The sequence below is a fragment of the Panthera tigris genome, chromosome D4 (assembly GCF_018350195.1).
Source record: "Panthera tigris isolate Pti1 chromosome D4, P.tigris_Pti1_mat1.1, whole genome shotgun sequence".
Classification (NCBI taxonomy): domain Eukaryota; kingdom Metazoa; phylum Chordata; class Mammalia; order Carnivora; family Felidae; genus Panthera; species Panthera tigris.
This window is the reverse complement of record NC_056672.1, coordinates 88,087,724-88,113,111: the sequence shown is the minus strand read 5'-3', so window position 1 is coordinate 88,113,111 and position 25,388 is coordinate 88,087,724. Positions and strand designations below refer to the sequence as shown.

General features: G+C 46.3%; 1 protein-coding gene across 9 annotated transcripts in view; it reads right to left on the bottom strand.

Moving 5' to 3' along the window:
- ABL1 (ABL proto-oncogene 1, non-receptor tyrosine kinase) overlaps nucleotides 1-25,388 on the bottom strand; it is a 149,362-nt gene that overhangs the window by 123,589 nt on the left and 385 nt on the right. For 3 of the 9 annotated variants that reach the window (XR_006210838.1, XM_042965338.1, XM_042965337.1), the window contains exon 1: nucleotides 24,405-25,247. Coding sequence is in view for 8 of the 9 variants with exons in the window: in XM_042965338.1 (XP_042821272.1) it covers nucleotides 24,405-24,540 (136 nt within the window). In the remaining variant the exon portion in view is untranslated. Of the gene's footprint in view, nucleotides 1-24,404; nucleotides 25,248-25,388 lie in introns of those variants that run through there. The other 6 variants (XM_042965334.1, XM_042965332.1, XM_042965331.1 and 3 more) reach the window with 6 other exon arrangements.

Genomic DNA, 25,388 nt, shown 5'->3' with positions numbered 1-25,388 from the left:
TGACCACCAGACTGAAGTTCATGGGATCATCTTTGTCTCTTCCCCTCTCTGCCCACTTGGCCGGCTGTCAACCCCACAACCAAGATGGCTCTTGGTGTCCTCTCCCTTTCATCAGGCTGTCCTTACCTCAAGTGTCCTTCCTTCCAAGCCCAACCTAAACTCGAGTTTCAGATTAATTTTCTAAATCACAGCTATGATCTTTTAACAAGTTCCTTCAACAAATATTTATTGAGGGGCGCGCCACAGTGGCTCAGTCGGTTGAGCATCGGACTCTTGGTTTCGGTTCAGGTCATGATCTCACAGTTTGTGAGATCAAGCCCGGAGTCGGGCACTGTGCTGACAGCACGAAGCCTGCCTGGGATTCTCACTCTCCCTCTCCCTCTCTGCCCCTCCCCAACTTGTGCGCGTGCGTGCTCGCTCTCTCTCAAAACAAATAAAACTTAAAAAACAAACACATATTTCTTGAACATCTACTACGTGCCAAGCATTACTCTAAGTACTGGGAATACTTTTGTGGTGCTAACACCCTACTGGGAACTATCTATAACTCCCACTGCCCACCAAATATTTCCAAAATCTTTGCCTTGGCACGTAAGGTCATCTCTGAAGTAGCCCGAACATGCCCCTCCTGCCTTAATCCACATACTCCCCTGAATATTCCAGCTAAACTATCCCTAATTTGTTTTGCCCTTTCCCACCTGAAGATACCTTCCCTCCCTGACTAGGTAAGTCTCTCTGGGATCATCAGTGTACATTCGATAAAGGTACACAGAGAAGCAAGTGTCCCAAGAGTGTTCCAAGAGTTCGAATTCCACCTTTGTCTCCCTATCTTGCGCCTCTTGAATATCCCCAGGGTAGATTAATCGCTGGCTTCCAAGGCACCCATCCTACCGCTGGACTGCTCTCACTGGTTGAAAGCTCGTTCCACACCAAGCCCAAACGCCCCTTAGTTTGTGACTTCTACCCACTACTAATTCTGCCTGCCAAAGCAGTGCAGGGTGAGACCTGCTTCCTTCCACAGGAACTGTCCTTTAAATATTTTCAGACAGGGCCCCTGGGTGGTGCAGTCGGTTAAGCGTCCGACTCTTGATCTCGGCTCAGTTTAAATAAACAAACTTTAAAAAATAAAAAATAAAAAAAATTTCAGGCAGCTAACGTGTCTTCCCATAGTCTTTCCTCCAAGCTAAAAGACTGCCCAGAACACTCATGTGTTCGTTTTATAAACATTTACTGAACATCTCCTATGTAAAAAGCACTACAGTATAATCTCTGCCCTAAAGACATTTAAGAGGGAGTGACAGAGAGGCAATTATCGAACAGTATGATAAATATCACAGTGCTAGGCACCGGACGCATTGAGAGTGGACAAAATAATATCTCAGTATACTTCTGTATCACAGATAGAAGGAGTTACCAGGTGGTATTCCTAACAGAGGCAGCAAGACACTATAGTTTTTTCGTGTTAGCCACCTCCTTCTGAAGAATGAAATGAAGGAAGGAAGGAAGGAAGGAAGGAAGGAAGGAAGGAAGGAAGGAAGAAGGAAGGAAAGCAACTATTACTGATTGTTATTCCGAGGTAGGCAATCCAGCAGGCACCCCTCCGCATGCATTCTAGACTGCACCCTCATAACAACCCTAGGGGATAGGTTCTATCCCATTTTAAAGAGGAGAAAAATGAAGGCTTAGAGAAATGCCGTGTCCAAGGCCTCTGACCAAGAAAGTAGCAGAGACGGGATTCAAACCTAGATCTTCCCGATTTCAGAATCTGGGCGCTTAATCACTCACTATCTGGTCAGCAGGTGCTTGCCCTTTGTTTGGTCATCATCCCCTTTGAGAATCTCAGAAAGCAAAGGCTCCTTGCAAAGAAAAATGTCACTGTGCACATTCACAAAAGTATGCATAAGAGCCCAGGGGTCAGAAGCTCCGTAACTGTATGCGTGCATCTTAATAATCAGCGTAAGACCCTGGGGCGAGGCGAGTAGACTGATGCTCAGTACCCACTCCCTCCGCCCCCAACATTCTGCCACGTAGCACTGCGGAGGCTGGAGAGCTGAAAACGACCCATCAGCGTCACCGACTTCCTCGCAGCGAGGGTTTGAGTAGGATTTAGGTTTTCTCAATCGGATGACCCTCGTGTGAGATCTGGAGAGCAGATGCGAGGGAGGCCGAGCACACGCCTGCTGCTTCCGCTGTTGCTGGGGCAGGGCCAGCTGTGGAAGCGCTTGGTTTTCCGGGGCAGAACTAGGGGTCCCGCCTCCAGGCATTAGCTCCACAGAGAAGCAGCAGCACGGGGTCGACTGCAGCCAGGGGCGTAATGCCCTTGACTGTAGCGGTGGTTCGAGAGCTGGCAACTCTGCGAGGACAGAAGAGGCTGCAGCTTCCTTGGTGGCCCAGGTCTGGGTGGTGACTTTGGGAATCATTCACAAAGCTCAACCTACAACGCGCTTTTTCAGCTCTCCCAAGAAGTCGGTTAGCTATAAAATACCCTATAATAAAGCCCTCCCGGTTAAAATGAGCTCCCGTGGGTTCTTGTCTCTGTAACTGAACCCAGGCCAGCAGAAAATCTCTGTTCTACATTTTTAAAAATAAGTAACTGTTGTACAGATCCCAAGACATAGGTTCGGTCTCCATCTTCTGCTTTATTAATGTTTCAAAAAAAAAAAAAGCCTATAACCCACAATCAAGCTGTAATTTTTAAGACTAAGGGGCCCCCCAATTTGGGGAAGAACCGGTTGCCCCTCTGGGGGCCTGAGGAACAGTTGTACATCGTGTGTTAGGCGCACAGTGTTAACAGCACAGGGCTCCTCTTCACACGGATCTATCCCGGGTCCGCATGACCAGTGCTCACAAGTGACTGGTAACCCTTCCCCTTCCTGAACACACAGAAGAGGACATTCCCAGGCCTCTTACAGTGAGGTGAGACCTTGTGCCTAGTTCTGGACGCGGCTGTGACCGGAAGCGACCATGAGTCCCTTCCTGGCTGGAGAACTCACAGTTCTCGCTACTCACTTGCATTATCTCAGTACCAGGGAGGCAGCACTTTCCAGTCACGCCGGCACAAGATGGCGGGGCCACCATCAGTCTGGGTCCCCGCGAAACTACGTGGGGCAGAGCACCCCTCAGCCATACCTGCGAGACATAACCCTCCGGGTTAAGCAACTGGGATCTGATGGCTGTTTATTACCACTGCAAAGCCTAGCCTCGCCGGGCTCGTCCACCACCCTGAGAAACTCTCACACACGTGCACAAGCGCATGTGTAGATGGACGTTCACTGCATCACCGTTTGTCGTTACGGAAAAGGTGGAAGTCACCTGACTGGCCACAAGTGGGAGAGGGGATAAACTATGCCTTACCCATATTACAGAACACCCTACAGCAGTTAAATGAGGTCCCAGATCTATATGCATTAACACAGATAAATCTTAAATACAACGCTCGATTAAAAAAGCAAGTTTCAAAAGGATGTGTACAGGGTACCACGTACATATCCTTAAATATTATATGATCGTGTTTTGCAGGTTTCTTATTTTTTTCAATTTCTCATTGGGGGGTTTGTTTGGTTTGGTTTGGTTTTTTTTTCTTTTTGAATGAGAGCGTGCGCATGCACTCCCTCGCACGCAAGCAGGGGAAAGGCAGAGGGACAGCAGGAGAGAGAGAATCTCAAGCAGGCTCCATGCCTAGCACAGAACCCGACGCGGGGCTCGATCTCACAACTGCTGAGATCATAACCCAGACCAAAACCAAGAGTCGGACGCTTAGCCCACTGAGCCCCACCCAGGCGTCTCTTGCCTCTTTATGAACCTGTTCCAACAAAGGTTGAAGCCTCTTCCCTATTCTATCAACACTCCCTGCCTCCCCAATCACCCCAGTGCCACCAAAAGAGTAGCTTAAAAGAAAAAGGCACATGTTATGGGTAGGAGTAGTCCCCCTCTTTAAGTTATGCCTACTCTTCAAGTGTCAAGATCTGGAAGAAATCAGTTGAAAAGTCAGTAATGAAACAGCCTTTGCCAGCCAGCCTCTAAGTATTCAAATTTACGTGGCAATATATTTTTTTTAAGTAACTGAGAAAATCCTCCACAAGCACTAGCATTCAAACAGAGATCTGGTATCTCACATTACAAAGACCAGGGGACGATTTCCTGAAATCATAATCATCATCATATACATTCATGAAGCATCTTACAGTTTCCTAAGCTCCTGCACAGACACCAGCTCATCTCGGCCTCCCGCCGCCCCGGGAAGGAGCGGAGGGCTCGCCCGGCGCCATCTGAGAGCTGGAGACACCAGACTCGGTGGCATCCCTTCAGCTAAGTGCCTTCTCCAAGATCACATGGCTTGAAGTATCAGCACCAGAGCTAGAAGCAACGACTTATGAACGGTAAATGTTGGGTCAAGTCAACACACTCTAAACTCACACCACTAACAGCCACGTAGCACATCAGAAAGGTAAAGCCCCACAGTCTTTGTGGAGGAGGCGGATCCTCCTAGGTGAGCGAGGAAATGCCATGTAATCCTGTTTTTGAGCCGTGACTATTTTAAATATTGGGCTTTTCAATGTCCAGAGACTGAAACTGGGTACTATTTATTTATATTCAAATATTCAACCCCAAATGTTCGTTTTGGTTTTTTTTTATGGGAAAGGGTCATTTTTTTTTTTTTAATTTTTTTTTTCAACGTTTATTCATTTTTGGGACAGAGAGAGACAGAGCATGAACGGGGGAGGGGCAGAGAGAGAGGGAGACACAGAATCGGAAACAGGCTCCAGGCTCTGAGCCATCAGCCCAGAGCCTGACGCGGGGCTCGAACTCACGGACCGCGAGATCGTGACCTGGCTGAAGTCGGACGCCCAACCGACTGCGCCACCCAGGCGCCCCAGGGTCATTTTATTTTTAATTGTTTTTAATCCCAGTATAGTTAACATACAGTATTATATTGGTTCCAGGTGTACAATATAGTGATTCGACACGTCCCTACAGCACCCAGTGCCCAAGTGTCTATTAAAAGCAGCACAATCAGAATAACAAATACTCTAGGGGCACCTGGGTGGCTCAGTCGGTTAAGCGTCCAACTTCAGCTCAGGTCATGATCTCACAGTCTGTGGGTTCAAGCCCCGCGTCGGGCTCTGTGCTGACAGCTCGGAGCCTGGAGCCTGCTTTGGATTCTGTGTCTCCCCCTCTCTCTGCCCCTCCCCCGCTCACCCTCCGTCTCTCTGTCTCTCAAGAGTAAATAAAACATTTAAAAACATTTTTAAAAAAATAGCAAATACTCTAAAGATACGTCCTGTATTTTGCCTCCGCTCATTTATTCTACTCTGCCCCGCCTTTCTGACCTGAGGGTTTGATCCTCAGATCTACTAAACCCCCTTCACAACTTGGTAAGAGCTCGAGCAGCAGGAGTTCCTGTGCTGGACTGAGTCGAGGACCAAGGAAGAATGTAGCACAGTTAATTACTATAAACCACTGCTTCGAGAGAAAGCCAATGGTTACTGCATAAAATCTAGTTCAAAAGGAGCACCCGGGGGGCTCTGTTGGGGAGGTGTCCAGAAGCTGCTTGGCAAGCTTCTGCTCCGAGACAGTAATGCTCTGCCTTCCTTCAGCTGCTTCGGCCCACTCTCTTCTTCTTCAAACTTACAAAGGCAGTGAAAAAGGAAAATTAATAAGTATGAAGTCTTCACATGAAAAGATGGTCAACATCAGTAGCCATCAGGGACAGGCAAATTAAAACCATAATGAGAGGGGCACCTGGGTGGCTCAGTCAGTTGAGCTTCCGACTTCGGCTCGGGTCATGATCTCACGGTCTGTGGGTTCGAGCCCCACGTCGGGCTCTGTGCTGACGGCTCAGAGCCTGGAGCCTGTTTCGGACTCTGTGTCTCCCTGTCTCTCTGACCCTCCCCCGCTCGCGGTCTGTCTCTCTCTGCCTCAAAAATAAACATTAAAAAATAAATAAATAAAACCATAATGAGATACCCACTAGAATGGCTACAATAAAAAAAATACTGATAATACCAAGTTCTAGTGAGGATGCCAGGAATTCTAGCACATGAGGATCCTGGTAGGGATGTAAAACAAGGGCCACTCTGCAAAACTGTTTTGCAGTTTCTAGTAAAATGAAATATACACTTACCATGTGACCCTATAATACCCAGGCCTAGTCCTTACCTGCATGTGGTAGGCTGAGAAAAAGGTCCTCTAAAAGATACATACAACATACTCACGGGAACCTGGATTATTTTACGTGGCAAAAAAATGGTGTTTGAAGATGTGACTAAACTAAGGATCTTGAGCTGGGGGGATTCTCCTGAATCATCCCGATGGGCCCTAAATGTAGTCACAAGGGTCCTTATAAAAGGGAGGCTAAGGGAGATCTGACGGCATAAAGGGAGGAGGAGAGTAACAATGGAAGTGAGGGTTTAGAGGGACATGAGGAGGGGGTCACAGGCCAAGGAATGCCGGTGGCCTCCAGAAGCCGGAAAAGGCAAAAAAGGGGTTCTTCCCCGGGGCCTCTAGAGCGAGTGAGGCCCTGTTGACACCATGACTCGGGCCAGGCGATACCAATTTCAGACTTCTGGCTTCCAGAACAGTCGACAAGAAATTTCCGTTGTTTTAAGCCACCCAGTTTGTGGCAATTTGTTACAGCGGTCACAGGAAACTAATATGCTAAGTAAACTGAAAATTTATGTTCCTACAAAAACTGTACACAAAGTTTATAACAGTTCTATTCATAATCATCCATAACAGGAAACAACCCAAATGTCCCTCAACAAATGAATGAATGCACAAATTACAGTATATCCATACAACAGAATACTACTGAGCAATGAAAAGGAATGAACTATCGTTATATACGATGCTTGGACGGACCTCAAAGGTGTCAGACTCAGTGAAAATGCCAGTCTGAAAAAGTTATATACTGGATGGTCCCATTTATAGGACAGTCTCAAAAAGACAAGACACTGACAAGAACAGGTCAGTGTTTGCCCGGGGGTGGGCAGGGACGAGGGAACGGTGAGGGGTGGGGGCACACAGAGCATAAAGATTTACTTTAAATTCCTATGAGTTCCTTTAAGTTGACAGATTCCCAGCAAGTCAAGAAGAAAATTATCCATCGTGAATTATCCATCACAACATAAAGACAAAATACAAACACTACGGACCCGTCAATTTCTTAGGCTTTTGTCTGTACGATAAATCCTTCTGACCAGTGAGTCCGTTTTACTGTGCAATTCTTGGCTGGGTTGACAGCCACACAAGCCTGAAAACCCCAGCGCTCACCCCTAGCAGCCTAGCCGCCATGTATTCCAGACCAAATGGGTTTTACCAACCTATCTTCCATCCAGATTCATCGATAAAACCTACGGGGAATCTGAGAAAAGAGCCAAAAGAATGAAGTGGGCTGAACAAGGAGCAGCAGATTTAAGGATTAGATAACCCTGTCCTGCAGAAACAAGAAATTCCCTGAGGGAGTGGAAGCGCCCTCTCGGCCCCAACAACAAGGAAACCCTCAGAGAAAACCCCAAGTGCTGATTTCCTGCGGAGGGAGGGAAAGGGCTCCACGGCTCACATCCTCCAGCCGCTCTAAGGAGTTCTTTCTCAAAAATGCTTACAGTTCCACAGGGGTTTCCTCTAGAATTTTCTTGAAGCGCTAGCATTCCAGTATCGTCATATGGTCGGATATAACCCACAGGTCTTATAGATAATCCTCAATTACCAACAATGTACAAGCTTGTCACGGGCAAGCTGCTTATCACAACATTACTACTGCTAGGATTTACTTCTTAATCTTCCTCTGGTTTAGTCCCCTTGGGCCTGCTCCTTGTTACGAACAGATACATGATTTCAGAATTATAAGCAACAATTACTATTTGTTAGGAGCTAACCAAGTGCCAGGCACTATTAGACATTTTAAATTTATTATCCCATTTCATTCTCTCATTAATAGTAAATCAAGCAAAGGGGCGCCTGGGTGGCTCAGTCTGTTGAGCGTCCGACTTCCCCTCAGGTCATGATCTCGAGGTTTGTGAGTTCGAGCCCCGCGTCGGGCTCTGTGCAGACAGCTCAAGGTCTGGAGCCTGCTTCGGATTCTGCGTCTCCCTCTCTTTCTGCCCTTCCCCTGCTCGTGTTCTGTCTCTCTCTGCCTCTCAAAAATAAGTAAACGTTAAAAAAAATTTTAATAGTAAATCAAGTAAAAACTACGATGCCCATTTTGTGAATGAAGAACCAAAGACTCCAGTTAAAAAGACATGCTGTAGGGGCGCCTGGGTGGCTCAGTCGGTTAAGTGACACGCTTCGGCTCAGGTCATGATCTCACAGTTTGTGAGATCGAGCCCCACGTCAGGCTCTGCACGGACAACGCGAAGCCTGCTTGGGATTCTCTCCCTCTCTCTCTGCCCCTCCCCCACTCGTGCTTGCTAGCTCGCTCTCCCTCAAAATAAATAAGTAAACATTAAAAAAAAGAAAGAAAGAAAGAACTTGCTGTATTCCCAGAACCTCACAACGTACAGAGATCGCACTCAACTAATACCTACTAAGTACAAGCTGGTGTCTACAGTCACACTGCTTAGTAAGTGGTACGCTGGGACCTGACTTCAGATAAAGCCAAGATTTCAATGTCACCCACCTCCCTATTTGCCTAGGAGACAGACACAGAAGCAGGAAACCGTCAAAGTACAACAAAACTCCTATACGTCCCACAGCCTGTATTTTCGTCTCCGGGAAGGTTTGGTTTAACTTACAAGCCACACTGTCAAGCCTTACTTTGCCAGTTCCGCTTTGTGCATTTTTACCTGATCTTCAATTTGCAGGGAGTAGTAACAAATTTCACTCTTTTAAACACAGAATTTTAGCTACAACCAAACAAGCGGGAATTTGATAATCAGACAATTCTGGGGTTTCATGAGACCAAACATGACAAATCTCCCCACTGATCTACGTTTTTCCACATGCATTTCAAAGAACAAGAACGGAGACTGGTTATCACAACAAATCAGGCTGAAAATATGGGGGAAAGAACTTTATTTTTTTTTAATGTTTATTTATTTTTGAGAGAGACAGAGACAGAAATCGAGTGGGTCAGGGGCAGAGAGAGAGGGAGACACAGAATCCGAAGCAGGCTCCAGGCTCCGAGCCGTCAGCACGGAGCCCGACACGGGGCTCGAACCCACGAGCTGTGAGATCATGACCTGAGCCGAAGTCGGACGCTCAACCGACAGAGCCACCCAGGCAGGCACCCCAAGACTTTAGAATAAGAAACCTAAATGTGAGGGGTGCCTGGGTGGCTCCATTGGTTAAGCGTCCTGCTTCGGCTCAGGTCATGATCTCACAGTCCGTGAGTTTAAGCCCCCTGTCGGGCTCTGTGCTGACAGCTCGGAGCCTGGAGCCTGCCTCGGATTCTGTGTCTCCCTCTCTCTCTGCACGTCTCCCACTCACTCTCTGTCTCTGTCTCTCAAAAATGAATGTTAAAAAAATTAAAAAATGAAAGAAACCTAAATGTGAAAGTCATTTTCCCCTAACTCTAGGCATCTCCATTTCCTATCAGAAGCCAGACTATGTGGGCAGAAAGGAGGAAGGGAGAAACAAGGGGGTCTCAAGGACTTCACTACTGTTTGAGGGTTGGTTGGTTTTTTCTTTCTACAGAAAACTACAAATCAAAAGAGCTGGGTGCTCCATCAGGCAGGCCAGCGTAAAACTACCTGCACACCAGACAATTAAAAGGTCTAACACCCTTCTCGCCACCCTACCTTCACTCTTTGCCTACTTTTGTCTCCAGAGAAGCAAATAGCAGAAAAACATTCAAGTCCACAACTTCAAACACAACTAGGGCAAATAGATATACGTGAATGATATGTTTGCTCAAAAAATGATTAGGGGGGCGCCTGGGTGGCTCCATCGGTTAAGCGTCCGACTTCAGCCAGGTCACGGTCTCGCAGTCCGTGAGTTCGAGCCACTCGTCGGGCTCCGGGCTGATGGCTCGGAGCCTGGAGCCTGCTTCCGATTCTGTGTCTCCCTCTCTCTCTGCCCCTCCCCCGTTCATGCTCTGTCTCTCTCTGGCTCAAAAATAAATAAACATTAAAAAAAAAAAAAAAGATTAGGGATAAGGGTACGTGACTGTTTACAAAAACAGACGCTGTCGCTCCACCTGACGGGAACCACCAGAGGGTTTTAAGCTACAGAATCCTCAACTTGGACCGCAATTTAGCATAAGGGCTCCGGCGTTACGTGGCACTTTAGAAAATAACACGCCAAGGGCTCCGCACAGTGCCCGGCCAGAAAAACTCACATGGCACTCGCATGGCAGCCATAAAAGGTTAAGGAATACACGACACCACTTGGTGTCTAAGATGGGTTATTTATGTGCGGCCCACCATCCGTGAATCAGGTGGCTTCCAGTGTCTCTAAGGCACTTCAGGAAAGATGGACGCGTTCTGCTGGACACCCCAGCCCGCGGAGACACAGTTTCAAACGCAGTCATCAGTGCTTCTCAGAAATAAGTCAGGAGAACGCACCGCACCGGGGCACCGGGTGAATAACCGAGAAGCCACGTGCACATCCCAGCTGACTGCTGCTGAGCACACGTCCCAGAATGACAAGCAGGGCAGTGGGAGCACGTAAGTTAAGTGGTGAAAAGTACCCGTGCTTTTCACAAACGGCCGTCCTGGGAGTTTAGCCAAAACCAGGGACGAGCAGAAAACACGCAGGACACATCACCTCGGCAGGCCCGGGAGTGAGCCACGCGCTGCAGCAAAGGACTAGGACCACAGGGCAGATGGCCGTGCTCCCCTCTCTTGACAACCGGTCTCGGAGGGGCATGGAGTCCCCTGATCGCCACGGCCTGGGCCACACACAGCACAGCCCCCGCGGCACTGGCGCCATGCACCGGCAGGCAGCTGGGGCACTCACCGGTCCCAACCAACCCACTCTGTCCCTTCCCCCGGGCCCTCATCCAGTTTCCTTTCCACTACAGTTTTCTTACTTTGCTCTTGTTTTTCTCCGTCCCAGGTTGTAAACACCTGAGGACAGGCGAGAGCCAGCACTCTGCACTCTTGTGTGCACAGAAGCCCCGCGTCTTGGCCAGGGCTCGCACCCCTGCAGGGCCGCCACTACTCCCGCTCCCCTCCTCCCACCAGACCGCTGTGGCCTCTGTGGGCACCAGGCAGCCCCCACGACTAGCTCTCGCACCTAACGGAGCAGTCACCCATGCGGTGTGGGGACCTGTACCTAAGCACAGAGAAGCGGCTAGCCTCCGGGTCCTTTCCAGCCCTGAGATCGGAGGGTATCCCAGGTGCCAGGTCATGGCTCTTAGACCATGTATTTGTGTGCATTCGTTATGTGAGTCAGTACCAAAAACACAGCCCACAAAAAGGTGAAAACCTAAAATTTCTATCGAAATAAACTCTAAACCCCCCTCATTTCAGTGTTGTGAACATTTTCAAAAGGATGAGTTCATCCTCAGAAAGTAATGTCTTGGGTAGAAAAAAATACTCAAGCTATCAAGATGTACTTGATTTCAACCCCGGCTCTGTAACAAATCAGCAATGTAATCCTAAAAAACACTTTGTTACCATCCTGGACCACAGCTTACTCTACCGAAAACCAGGAATACGGTCTATGCTACCTATACCATAGACCGAAAACGAGTGCTCTAAAAACAGTTAAACCTTTCACATCCACAAGAGACAGACACCCTTTGTAACTTGGGATGCTACAGAATCACCAACTTGATTCATCACCAGCATGAATTAGGATATGACACTGCAGAAGTACAGAGGTTTAGGTTGAATCCGTTCATCACCAGGGAAAATGCTGTTGTTTGTTTCGCCTAAATGCTTGATACTGGATTGGCTGCCTTTCGTTCCTAAAGCTGCAAGGGCCAAAAATAAAATCCATTAAGTGAAGGTTCCAATTAGCAGTTTAGGTATGACTGTAAATTCAGCGTCATACTCCTGCACTACATTTCCAGATGCAGTTAGTGGCCACAAGCAGCCCTGTCAGAAGAGAGATGAGAACGAAAGAAAAGACACTGCTGTGGCCCCAACAGGGGTCTCCTCACCGCTTAACAGCCATGATCGGGTTGAACAAGTGCCCCCTTGCCCTGGCCCATTTGCTGGACCTACCGCTACACTGTTGAGTCAAAGGCGGTAACCATTTTCCCCAGCAGATGGCCGATGGTGGTCCTTAGGATTGTAAACTGGACACAAGGAGCCTTTTGTTGTCCCCTTGTTCCAGGGTAGTCTGCTGTACAACCCCCGACTGACAGTACATGATACAGGGTGGGCACTGAGATAATCAATGAGATTCAACTGCGTATTTACTGAGCATCTAGTCTGTAAAAAGTATAATACTGGGGGTGCCTGAATGGCTCAGTCGGTTAAGTGTCTGACTCTTGATTTTGGCTCAGGTCATGATCTCACGGTTCATGAGTTCGAGCTCCACGTCGGGCTCTGTGCTGACAGCATAGAGCCTGCTTGGGATTCTCTGTCTCCCTCTATCTCTCCCCTCCCCTGCCGGCATACCCACACACACACTCTCTCTCTCTCTCAAAATAAGTAAATAAACATTTAAAATATATATTAAATATATGCTTGTCAAAGTACTTTATAATACTAAATTTATAAGTTAAAAATATTTTAAGATAGTAATATTTTAATTATATATATATATATGTTGGACCCATGAAGATGTATAAACATGGTCTCCACCATCAAGGAACCAAGAACTAAGTGTCCAAGAAAAACAGAATTAAAAACAACACACAGAAAGGTGAATCTGGAATAAGCTGATGTTTTGAAATCTTCAACAATTTATAGAAATCATTCCACCTTTATGATTAATAAGGAAAAAAATGTCTCCTGAAGAGGTCTGCTTTTATCAATCAGAATTCTCTATCTTCCATTATTTATTCCGAGGATCAAAGTAATCTACAGATTTAGTGTAATCCTAGTAGAAAATCCTCAAGTGTGTTTTTGTTTGGGCAGGAAACTGATAAAACTGAGTCTAAAATGTATTTGTAAATACAAAGGAGCAGGAAAAGCCAAGACAATCTTGAAGAACAAAACTGGAGGTCTTAAGACTTATTTTAAAGGGGTAGTATTTCAGATAGGATGGCCCTGGCGCAAGGACAGAAAAACAGAACCAACGAACACAGTAAGGAGTTCCCAAACAGTCCCACACATAGACGGATACCCGATTGATGCAGCAGCAACTGTGCTCTTCAGTTAAAGAACTATAGGTCAGTGTGGAAAAAATAAAAATAAACCATCACCCCAACACAGTAAAATCAATTCCGGGGTGCCTGGCTGGCTCAGCGCTTGAAGCGTGTGACTCTTGATCTTGGGGTTGTGAGTTCGAGCCCCACGGTGGGGGTAGGGGTAGAGATTACTTAAAAAACAAAATCTTGGGGTGCCTGGGTGGCTCAGTCGGTTAAGCGTCCAACTCTTGATTTCGGCTCAGGTCGTGATCTCACGGTTCCTGGGTTCTGGCCCCATGTCGGGTACGCAGCCTGCCTGAGATTCTCCCTACCCCTCTCTCTAACCCTTCCCTGCTTGCTCTCTCTCTCTCTCTCTCTCAAAACAAATAAATAAATAAAATCTTAAAAGGTAAAGAAAAATCAATTCCAGGTAAACTGTAGATCTGTGTACGAAAGGTAATGGAATAAAACTTCTTCATGAAACCAGACACTAATGTAGCACTATATGTTAACTACACTGGAATTAAAATAAAAACTTAACTAAAAGAAACAAAAAACAAAAAGAAAAACTTCTTCATGACCTTGGGGGTAGACGGATCTCTTACATAGGACATAAAAAAGCACCAAGAAAAAAAATTATTAAATTGAACTACATTAAAATTAAAACCTGTCAGTTCATCAAAGATACCATTCAGAGACTGAAAAGGCAAGCCACAGAGCATGACTCAATATTAGCAGTAAATATATCCAATAAAAGACCTGTATTGAGAATATATAAATAACTCCTACAAATAAGAAACATAACTAGAAAAATGGGCAAAAGAGGTGAACTGACAGGTCACACACACATGCAGACATTTATACCAATTTACACATGCACATACACAATGATACATATGTATAACATCCAAATGGCCAATAAGCATATGGAAAGGTGCTTCATTTCAGTGAGTCCTCAAAGAATCTACTGAATCAAAACCACAATGAGACAGCACTGTGCAACCACAAGAAAAGCTAGCACTTTAAACAGGGACAGTATCAGTTTGTCAAGAATGTACAGCAAAGGCAGTCTCCTATCAGACATCCTTTGCCTTAAGCGAGTATTTGAGACGCTGGTTCCAGGTGTTAAACAACAGGCGGGCAGGACTGTGATCCCAGGGAGGAGAGAAAAACACAAGGTGAACAGCCAGTCACCTCTGACTTCCTGCCCTGGGGCAACTTTCCCAGCTGCAGTGCAGGGAGCTGGAACCCAAACAGAGAGCCACCGTCTCCTGGAAGGTCTCCTGGAAGTGAGGAAGCCAAGACCAGGATTCGTGGCTGTGGAGGCACCTAGAAAGTGTAGGGCAGGACATATAACAGGAGGCGGTGCATGGGGGGCCGAAGAGGAGGGAAGTGCCCCGTGGGTCCCTGGCAGAGGGCTGGGCAGCACACACGCGCGGTGAGATTCTAGAAGGCCTAACAGATAGCAGTGGCTGTGAGGGTGGCACCTGAGCACTGAGAGATGAAGCTTTCATGGTGTCAGCCGATCCTGCATGGAGAGGCCGCGCTGAGCACCTCGGTCCTTTACTTGACATCCCAGAAAGGCCAAGCATTAAGTCTAAAGGACGCCCTCTAGAGCAAGGGCCATGCCTCTGGACTAAGGATGCATCCAAAGCTGACTCACTCTAACAAAGCATAAAACCAGGCGAGATGGTCAAAAGAACAGGCTAGTCACTGCAGGTTAGAAAAAAACCAAAACCCTAAAGTAAGACAACTAGATCCAGAATCCCTGCAGTGTGACATCCACATACCTGACATACAACAAAAAATTATTAAACATGCAAAGAAGCATGAAAATGTTGACTCACAACGTAGAGGAAAAAGCAGTCAATAAAAACAGACCCCAAGATTACCCAGATACTTAAATTAGCAGGCAAATTCTTTATTATAAATACCTTTAAGAATTTGGAGGCAAAGATGGGCCTAATGACTAAGATGATGGCGAAACTCAGTGGAAAACGCAAACTATCTAAAAGAACCAGATGGAAATTTTAAAATTGAAAATACCAGAGCTGAAATGAGAATCTTAAAGAGATTAACCATGGAAAACTGCAGAAGCATTAGTCAACTTGAAGACAGATCAACAGCAATTATTGGAAAACAAGAAAGGCAGGGGTGGGGAGGAACCTAAGCATTTAACTCAAGAAGCTAGAAAAACAAAGTAACAACGGAGAGAGACAAAGACAAAAAACAACCAAAAACCAGAGTGTTGGGGACCCAACAGAGGTTCCAAATACACGAAACAAACTGCACGTTCACAGTTACATTCCCATCCTGAATACCACACTCTTGTGCCTCTTTTCTTTTTCTTCATCAATCTTGCTGAAAGATTTGGCTATTTTACTGATTTTTTTTCCACATTAGCTCTCGGTTTTATTGGCATTTCCATTTCTTGTATGTATGTATGTATGTACGTATGTCTTGGAGAGAGAGAGCACGCAAGCAGGGGAGAAGGGCAGAGGGAGAGAGAGAATCCTAAGCAGGCTCCATACTGACCATGGAGCCCAACTTGGGGCTTAGCCCCACGACCCCAGAACCAAAATCAAGAGTTGGATACTCGGGGCGCCTGGGTGGCTCAGTCGGTTAAACATCCAACTTCAGCTCAGGTCAAGATCTCAAGGTTCGTGGGTTCAAGCCCACATTGGGCTCTGTGCTGACAGCCTGGAGCCTGGAGCCTACTATGGATTCTGCGTTTACTTCTCTCTCTGCCCCCTCTCCCACTAGCACTCTCTCTCTCTCAAAAATAAACATTAAAAAAAAGGGGGGGTGGATGCTCAACCAACTGAGCCACCTAGGCACCCCGACATTTCCATTTCTTAATTTCTGTTTTCGTTGGTACTAGTCTCTTACTTCTGTGTACTGTGGATTACTTTTTTTCTAGCTTCTTGACTTAAATGCTTAGGTACCCCCCCCACCCCAGTCTTTCTTGTTTCCTGATAATTGCTCTTAAGGCCAAAAAAACCTGATAGAATTGAAAGGGGGAGGTAATCTACCACTATAGCTGCTGATTTTTAATACCTGCCTCTCAGTGAAAAAAGAGACCAAAAAGAAACTCAGCAAAGGTACAGATAAAATAGACAAAAAGTAAGTAAGGATGTGGAAGATTTTAAACACTATCAACCAACTTGATCTAATTCACATTTACAGAAAATCACAACTGCAAGATATAGATTCTTTTCAAGTACAAATGGAACATTCAGTAAGATAGGTCATATGTGGGGCCAGAAAACTGGTCCTAGTAAATGTCAAAAGACTGAAATTTACAGAAGATATTCTCTGACCACAATGCACTTAAGTTAGAAATCAATAAGATACCTAGACTCCCCAAATGTTTGGGAATTAAACACCTTGAAATGATACATCAGGGGCACCTGACTGGCTCAGTCAGTAGAACATGTGACTCTCGATCTCAGGGTCATGAGTTCAAGACCCACATCGGGCACTGGAGCTCGCTTTAAAAAAACAACAGTAATAAAATTTAAAAAGCACATCAGAATTTGTGTTCAAGAAGGAGGTGGGACCCAAGCAGAGTTTTGAAAGGCAGGCAGGTTGTGAACACACAAAAGCGTAATGTCAGGGCACAACCACCGAAGAGGCAAAGAGGTAGGGAATGGCTAAATGTGCTCCAAAGAGGCCTTCAGGGAGCCCTTCCCTTTACTGAAGCTCACCTTCTAGATATCGATTTTAACCTTTTCCCCCTAGATCCAGAGAAAATGCTTGACATACTCCTATGGGTAGAATTCTCAGCTCGAGCATATTAACTCATCTCTATGCCCCCGTTCAAAAAATGCACAATTTGCAACACGCATCACAACACAACAGCATATATCACATGGAGATCTGTTTAAATAAGGTAAAAATTCTTCTGGTTAAATCATTTTTGATCATCCTCCTTTATCCCACAACTGAAATTCCTGCTTTCCTCTGTATTACCAGCATATTTCTTTTTTTAAGATTTCTTAAAAATAATTTTCACTTATTTTGAGACAGAGAGAGCACGCAAGTGGGAAAGGGGCAGAGAAAGAGGGAGAGAGAGAATCCCAAGCAGGCTCTTTGCTGTCAGCACGGAGCCGGACGCGAGGCTCGATCCCAGCAACTGTGCGATCGCGACCTGAGCCAAAGTCGAGAGTCGGATGCTCAACTGCCTGAGCCACCCAGATGCCCCTAAGCATAGTTCTTAAAATGGGCGATAAGGTTTCATGAGCAGTAAGAAGGCCATACAGAATGTATTCGCCGACAGGAAATCACGGGGTGCCTTAAAAAAAGGTACATGTACACTGGTCTGCATTTTCACAGCTCACAACTCAGTCCCCAACGTAAGTAGGTAAATGTCATCTTTCCAAATGACTTCTTTTTAAGAATCTGACTCATTCGACTTCAATACTTGTAGACTCCACACTCGCACGGTTTCCCACCTGCTGACATATATGGACACCAGTACAATTTACCAGTGATGGGAATTAGTGTTGATTTATCATACTCCTATTACCTTCAACAAAGTTTTACTCGAGAACCGTAAAATAGTTTTCTTTAATGTCCATTTATTTTGAGAAAGAGAGAGAGCGTGCATGCATGTATGCATGGTCAAGTAGGGGAGGAGCAGAGAGAGAGAGAGAGAGAGAGAGAGAGAGAGAGGATTCCCAGCAGGCCCCACGCTGTCAGCGCAGAGCCCAACGCTCGAACTCCCAAACCATGAGATCATGACCTGAGCTGAAATCAAGAGTCAGACACTTAACCAACTGAGCCACCCAGGCACCCCAAGAACTGTAAAATAGTTTTTTGTCTATAAATTTTTTTAATGTTTGTTTATTTTTGAGAGAGAGAAACAGAGCACAAACAGGGGAGGGGCAGGGAGAGAGGGAGACAGACACAGAATCCGAAGCAGGCTCCAGGCTCCGAGCTGTCAGCACAGAGCCCGACACGGGGCTCGAACTCACAAACTGTGAGATTATGACCTGAGCTGAAGTCAGACGCTTAACTGACTGAGCCCCCCAGGCGCCCCTGTAAAATAGTTTTCAAGTGAGAGTAAACAATTTCTTAAAACCAGTTTTCAGGTAAACTCATAAGTAAAACATGTGGCATTACCAAATTAAATAATACCCTGCGGGACATAGATGTACTAACTTACAATCAGAAAATCCACAAATAATTTATTTTTTTTTAAAAACTTAAATTTTTTAAAGCATTACCTAGTAAAGTATTACAAAACTTATTTTTTATTTTATTTATCTGTTTTTTTAACTAAACTCTACCCCAAGCATGGGGCTCAAACTCACAACCGTGAGATCAAGAGTTGCGTGCTCTACCACCTGACTGAGCCAGCCAGGCTCCCCAACCAAACTTTTAAAATTGAAATGGACTTTTTACCTTTAAAACACTGGGGCCGCTTGGGTGGCTCAGTCGGCTAAGCCTCCAATTCTTGATTTTGGCTCAGGTCATGACCTCACAGTTCGTGAGACTGGGCTCCAGGTTGACAGCCAAGAGCCTGCTTGGGATTCTCTTTCTCCTGTTCCTCCCCTGCTCACAAGCTTGCTCGCGCTCTCTCTCTCTCTCTCTCTCTCTCTTAAAATAAATAAACTAAACAAAGCGTTTTTTAATTAAAAAAGTTAAACACTTGTTACCAAGAATAGGAAAAATTATGTGCAAATTTTTTAAAATCTGCAACTTTTTGATTTAGGAAAAAAAAAAAAACAGTCCTCAGAGAAACAGGATTTAAAACTTAAAAACGAGGGGAGCCTATGTGGCTCAGTCAGTTAAGCATCCGACTTCAGCTCAGGTCATGATCTCACAGTTGGTGAGTTCGAGCCCTGCATGAGGCTCTGTGCTGACAGCTCGGAGCCTGGAGCCTGCTTCCGATTCTGTGTCTCCCTCTCTCTCTGCCTTTCCCCGGCCTACACTCTCTTTCTCAAAAATAAACCAACAACAACAACAAAGTAAAACTTAAGAATGAGTTAAAATCATTCCCACTCAAAATTCAAATGTCACCACCCCCCAAAAACGAATCAAACTAATCCTCTATAAAAACGTGAAGTCCTAATTTCATAAACTACCGAATGTCGCCTCACACTTTTGGAAGGTTCATACTCGGGAGAGTTCTCCCTTGGGCCTGTCGCTGTTCTCACAGCTTGACATGCACCCGTAAGCTGGTGACCCCCACGTTCCCTCTCCAGCCGGGACTGCTTCCCTGAATTCAAGCCGGTAGACTCAACCGCGTATGTGACATACGCACCGGGACGCCCAATAATAGACATCTCAAAGGTAACATGCCCGGATCCTCGTCTCCATTTCCCGCAACACACCTCCCCAAGCCCCACTTGTCTCTCTTGCAGTAAAAGGCGACTCCATTTTTCCAGTGATTCAGTCCAAACACCTTGGAGTCGCCCTCGACTTCTCTCAACCCTGCACCCCCCATCTCAGGTCTAACTCAGCAGCAAATCCGGGCAGCTGTGCCTGGATAGTCCCGCCATCTGACCCCTTCACCACTGCCGCCGCTCTGGTCCAAGCCATGACCGTCCTCATCCAGATTGAGGCAACCAACCCCTAAGTGTAATCTGTTTCCTCTTTCCCCTCCTTCGGAATACAGCAGCTGGGGACATTTTAATAGAACAGAAATCGGGTCCTGTTAATCCTCTCTCAAAATTCTCCAAAGGCTTCCCAAACCACAAAAGTGAAAAGTCAAAAGTCTTCCAATGGTCAACAAGGCCACATTCTGCTCCAGCCATCCTCTCCTCACCCCCATTTTATCTCCTACCACTCTCCTTTTGCTCCCATGGTTCCAGTTACTCTGGGCTTCTCCTCAAACATGCTAAACAAGCTCTGCCTCAGGGCCTTTGCACTGACGATTTCCCCATTATTTCCAAGGCTTGTTCCTCACTTCCCACCTTTGCCTTCGGGTCTTTATTCAACTGTCACCTTCTCAGGGAGGCCTCCCTAACTAAAATCGCAGGGCCCAACATTCCTTAGCCCCTTTTCTATGTTATTTTTCTCTCCAGAACGTACTACCGTCTAACATACTCTATACTTTACTTACCTAGCTTACTTATGGTCTGTCTCCTCCCACTAGAATGTAAATTCCAGGAGGGCAGGGATGTTTTTTGTTTGCTAATGTATCACCAATGACTACAACATTCCCTGATACATAGTGTGCTCAATAAATATTTGTTGGAGAAAGAAGGAAACTACTAAGGAAAAGAGGTTTACTAGTGAATGCTTTTATTCCTCTTTTACCAACTCTCCAGAAAGTGAATTTTCTGTAGTCAAGCCACTGAAATCTGGAAGGGACATATGGTGCGTGAAATAATACCATGGTTTCCTTTTTGTTCTCCCTGTACATATGACTAGCCATTGTGACCCTGAATGATCCTGGCAAAAAACTGCCATCTGCCCTCTCCTTCCAGATTCACCACTGCCGCTCTCACATTGCAGCATTCTTGGCTTCCAGGTCCGTGTCTGATCCAACAATGTATGTTATGACTGCAAGGTGGGTTTTTTGTTTTTTTTTTAATTTTTAATGTTTATTTATTTGTGAGACAGAGCGACAGCACGCGAGTGGAGGAAGGGGCAGAGAAGGAGAGAGAGAATCCGAAGCAGGCTCCAGGCTCTGAGCTGTCAGCACAGAACCCCACCTGGGGCTTGAACCCATGAACCATGAGATCACGACCTGAGCCGAAGCTGGACACTTAACCTACTGAGTCGCCCAGGTGACCCACGACTGCAAGTTTTTTAATCCAACCTATATGGATATTAACCAACTCTAGAAAGATCACCCTACGAAGGATCAAGAACAATCTGTAACACAAAATGAGACTGTGTTGCCCTAGAAAAAGATACCCAAGGTCCAAAGAAATTGATTTGTCTTCAGTGAAACGTGAATTAGGCAAATTCTTTCATAAAAAGCTGCTGCAAAAGAGGGACAGTTTGGTTGGGCGGCCATCAATTCAGTTTTTGCATCTTTTTATGTTCTGCATTCTAGCAAATTTGTCACAGAAAGAAATCACAAAGGCAAAGTAAGAAGTCCAAGTTTTTCTCCGATTCCACCTAAATCCCAATTCCCATACCATGCTGACTCATCTCCAGATTGCTTTTCACCTCTTAGCACTACACAGATGCCTTTCAAGGGTAGTATTTCATGGTACACCTGCAATACACAGCCTTATGTGTCTTCGTGAGAAAACTCCTAGAGCCACAGTTCTCAAACTTTCTTATCTCGGGACCTTTTCACACTCTTGAAAATTACTCAGGACCCCAACAAGCTTTTGTTTATATAGGTTATCTCACCAGAGTTTACCACATTAGAAATTTAAACTGAGGGGCGCCTGGGTGGCTCAGTCGGTTGAGCGTCCGACTTCGGCTCAGGTCACGATCTCGCGGTCCGTGAGTTCGAGCCCCGCGTCAGGCTCTGGACTGATGGCTCAGAGCCTGGAGCCTGCTTCCGATTCTGTGTCTCCCTCTCTCTCTGACCCTCCCCCGTTCATGCTCTGTCTCTCTCTGTCTCAAAAATAAATACACATTAAAAAAAAATTTTTTTTAAGAAATTTAAACTGAAATTCTAAAATTTATTCATTTAAAAACATTTTTATTACTGGAAAATAACTGTTGGCCACCAAAAAAGTAGCCTTTTTAGATCACTGTATTTATTCTTCTTAGAAGCTACACCAAAACGCCATTAAGTGGTCGTTTCTTAAAGGTTAGTTGTGATGTAGAACCTAAAACTGTATCAGGGAACTTTTGTAACATTAAAATCCATTGGCCCACCTTGCACCCTGGATGGATTTTTTACCTGTGTGTGATTTTAGGATCCCACATAGTGATCACTTAGAAAAAATGGGTTCACTGAATTATGCAGATTTGCTGAATAATACATTTCATTATAAGCTATCAAAGCACCGCACCTGTAAATATCACCACCGATCTCTACACCACAGTAGCAGATACAAGTTTTCCAAAATCCTAATTTTCATTGGAAAGCTGCAGTTTTATCACTGGCAACATACACTGCCAGTTGTTTTCTTGAAAGACTCCTTTATCCTTTTTTTTTTTTTTTTTTTAGACTGAATAACCGTTGTTTGTCGGTGGCAGTAAAATGAGAGTAAAAATGGCAGTCGGTGAAAAACGCAGCTAGTTCAGCACGCAGCTCAAAGAACGGCCCATCTGCTTCTCCTGGAGAGAGAACCATCATACCTCAGTGCACAGCAGAGACGTTCACGTGCACCTTCTCATTTCACCCCACAGACTACGGGAAAAACCATCTCCATGAGCGGCAACAGTGAATAAATTTAACCTGTTCTACGACTGCATCGAGAACATTCCGGTGAAAACCAAATTCTTATTTCATTGTATTGTACTCATCGCGAGTGCACGGCACGAAGGGTACGATGGCTCCTAGGACAGTCAGGTGCTGCAGCCTTGATTCACGCTAAGGAGCCTGCATGACTTTTGCACCATTAGTGCAAAGAGTGCAAACAGCATCTGAGAATTGTAGTAATATGAACACTGTTTTAACCTCTCGACCCTCTCGGAAAGGGTACCAGGGACACCCAAGGGGATCATACTGTTCTGTGCTAGAATAGCTTCCTAGAAGTGAGATTCCTGGGTTATTGGTATATACACTAAATTCTGCTAAGTGTGACCAAAGCTCTCCAAAAAGTCTGTACCAATTTTCACTATCCAAGGCTGCATGATCGTCACTAGTTAAAAATGTAAATAACTAACTCAGGGGCGCCCGGGTGGCTCAGTCGGTTGAGCGGCCGACTTTGGCTCAGGTCATGATCTCGCGGTTTGTGGGTTCGAGCCCCGCGTCGGGCTCCGTGCTGACGGCTCAGAGCCTGGACCCTGCTTCCGATTCTGTGTCTCCCTCTCTCTCTCTGCCCCTCCCCTGCTCACGCGCGCGCTCTCTCTCTCTCTCTCTCTCTCTCTCTCTCTGTCAAAAATAAGTAACATTAGAAAAAAACTTTTTTAATGTAAATAATTTCACTTTACAAATCTTGAATTGGGGAAGCACCAGAATATAACAAACTTCAATATCTCCCGGTCTAAAACCGGTGCTAAAATGTAACTAATATTTCAAGGAAAAATACAATTCGAGCACCCAAGTTATATAGATGAGGCAAATATTTTTCTGTCAGAAAGTAAAACCTCAACGGTCACATGCAAGTGCAAGGCACAGAGACCTCTGTTGACCGTGGTCACCCATCGTTAAAAGGCATCTGAGGCTGAATTTCAAAGCAGATGCCGCGTGCGCTCTTCTAACATTCGCTAATGGAGCGGGTGGGGTCGATATTCCTATATGAAGCACACGGTTCGAAAAACGTCAGGCTACAGCACGACAGCCAGGGCCCTAATTAAGTGGTCCACGGCCGGCCCCTGTAGCAGGCAGCAGTCTAAGCCGAGCCTTCGCTTTAAAACTTCACGCGGAATTACTGGAAAGGTGCAGTGGGATACAGACAGTCTGCAATCAAATGCCAACTCTGTTCATGCAAATGTCGACGGCACCCTTTCTGGCCCCAAATGTCATGCGAAACAGGGAGACAGGGGAAGCTACAAGCCCCATCGCCGGGGGAAACGATCACTCCTGGGTAAGGCAAAGCACCTAGAAACAGCCGGGTTTCCTCGATCCGCAAAGGACACTGCTTCCCCACTGCATTTTTTTCCCACGAGGCTCCAAAGTGGGCATTTTCAAGTCCTACTCAGGACCGAAAAGGTCAAGGATATTAGCGTCCACCAGGATCTGTAGGTCTTAACCCTTTGGGGAGCACGGGCCACTCTGAGGATACGATAAGAGCCCCTCCGTGGCTAAAGCAGTGAAGGATCTTCGGGGAGAGCCCACGCCTTGGGTCGGAGCAGGATCGTGGACTCTGATCCGAGAAACGACTTAAGTGCACACTCTCCTCGGCAAACTGGAAGAGTAAAATGGCTTATCTAAGGTCAACAGTGAGTGAGAAGGGGAATCCGGCGAGAAATGAACAACTCGGAGAGATTCTGGACAAAGCCACACAGAGTCCCCAAGTAACTTCTTCTGATACGAACACAGTCCCTCCACAAACTAAGAGAACACGACAGCAACACAAGTTTCAAGTACAGCCGGAAGGAAAGGACACAAGGGCTGAGGTTCAAGAGTGCCTTGCGCACTCCTAAGCTGAACACACCAGGAAAAACAGGGTCCGAAAGCTTGAAAAGCACTCACCGTGTTCCACAAAGACATTGCAGTGCGGACCCCCGTGCCTCGATGATTCCTTCTTCCCTGCTCCTTTGATAAAGTGCAGGGCAGGCAAGCTTGGCCTCCTCTGGTCCCCAAGAACTTTTCCAGGCTGCTGCCCCATAAAGTAATGATAGGCACCCCTTTCCAGAAGAGGGTTCCAGATCCTCCAGAATGGTCAGCGGGCTTAGAAGGAAACAGTACATACGGGGGATTTCACATTCGCCGAATCGCCCCAAGTCAGTACAGTGAGGTCAAACACAAGTGAACACATGTAAACAGCAGCTCCGAGCATGTCCGCGGTCGATCAATTCGAAGCCATGCAACTGCGGGGCCACCCCACAGTTCCTTGAGTTGGAGTGTCTTTCACGGGCTGGGTAAGTTTCTTCCTTTCCAAGAAGAAAAACAAATATTCACAGGGATGCTGGAAAAGGGTCAGTAACACTAAAGTCATCTCGATTCCCGCACATAAAGGAAACGTGGATCACCTCTGGATGCTTCTCCAGAACTTTTCCTGGGGAAGTCGCCCACCCTACCTCCTATCTCGGTTTCTTCATCTTCCGACAGATTTCCTGCCAAACTAGCGGCCGCTCCTGCCGCTCTACCCTGCGCTCCGGAAAACGACACGGGTCACCCAGACTTCAGCGAGGGCTTGCCCTCGCCTCGGATGACAAGGAATGCATTGCCAGCAACTTTTAAGTCCGCTTTTTAAAAGGCCTGTGAAACCAGTCCAGGCTTTTCCTCTGCATTAAAGTTTTTGTTGGGGCTGAGACTAAAGGGACCGTAGGTGACATTGGAAGAGGTCAAGGCATTGGAGGCTCCCGGGAGCAACCTGGGGGGGGAGGGGGGGGGAAGGGGAGGCCACTTGACAGCAGGGAGGGGATATGAATGGGGGGCCGGGGGGGGGGGGCTCCGAGGCCAAACTCGGGGCCGGGAGTGGGCGCGAGGGGCGGCTCGGGGGTAAAGGGGAGG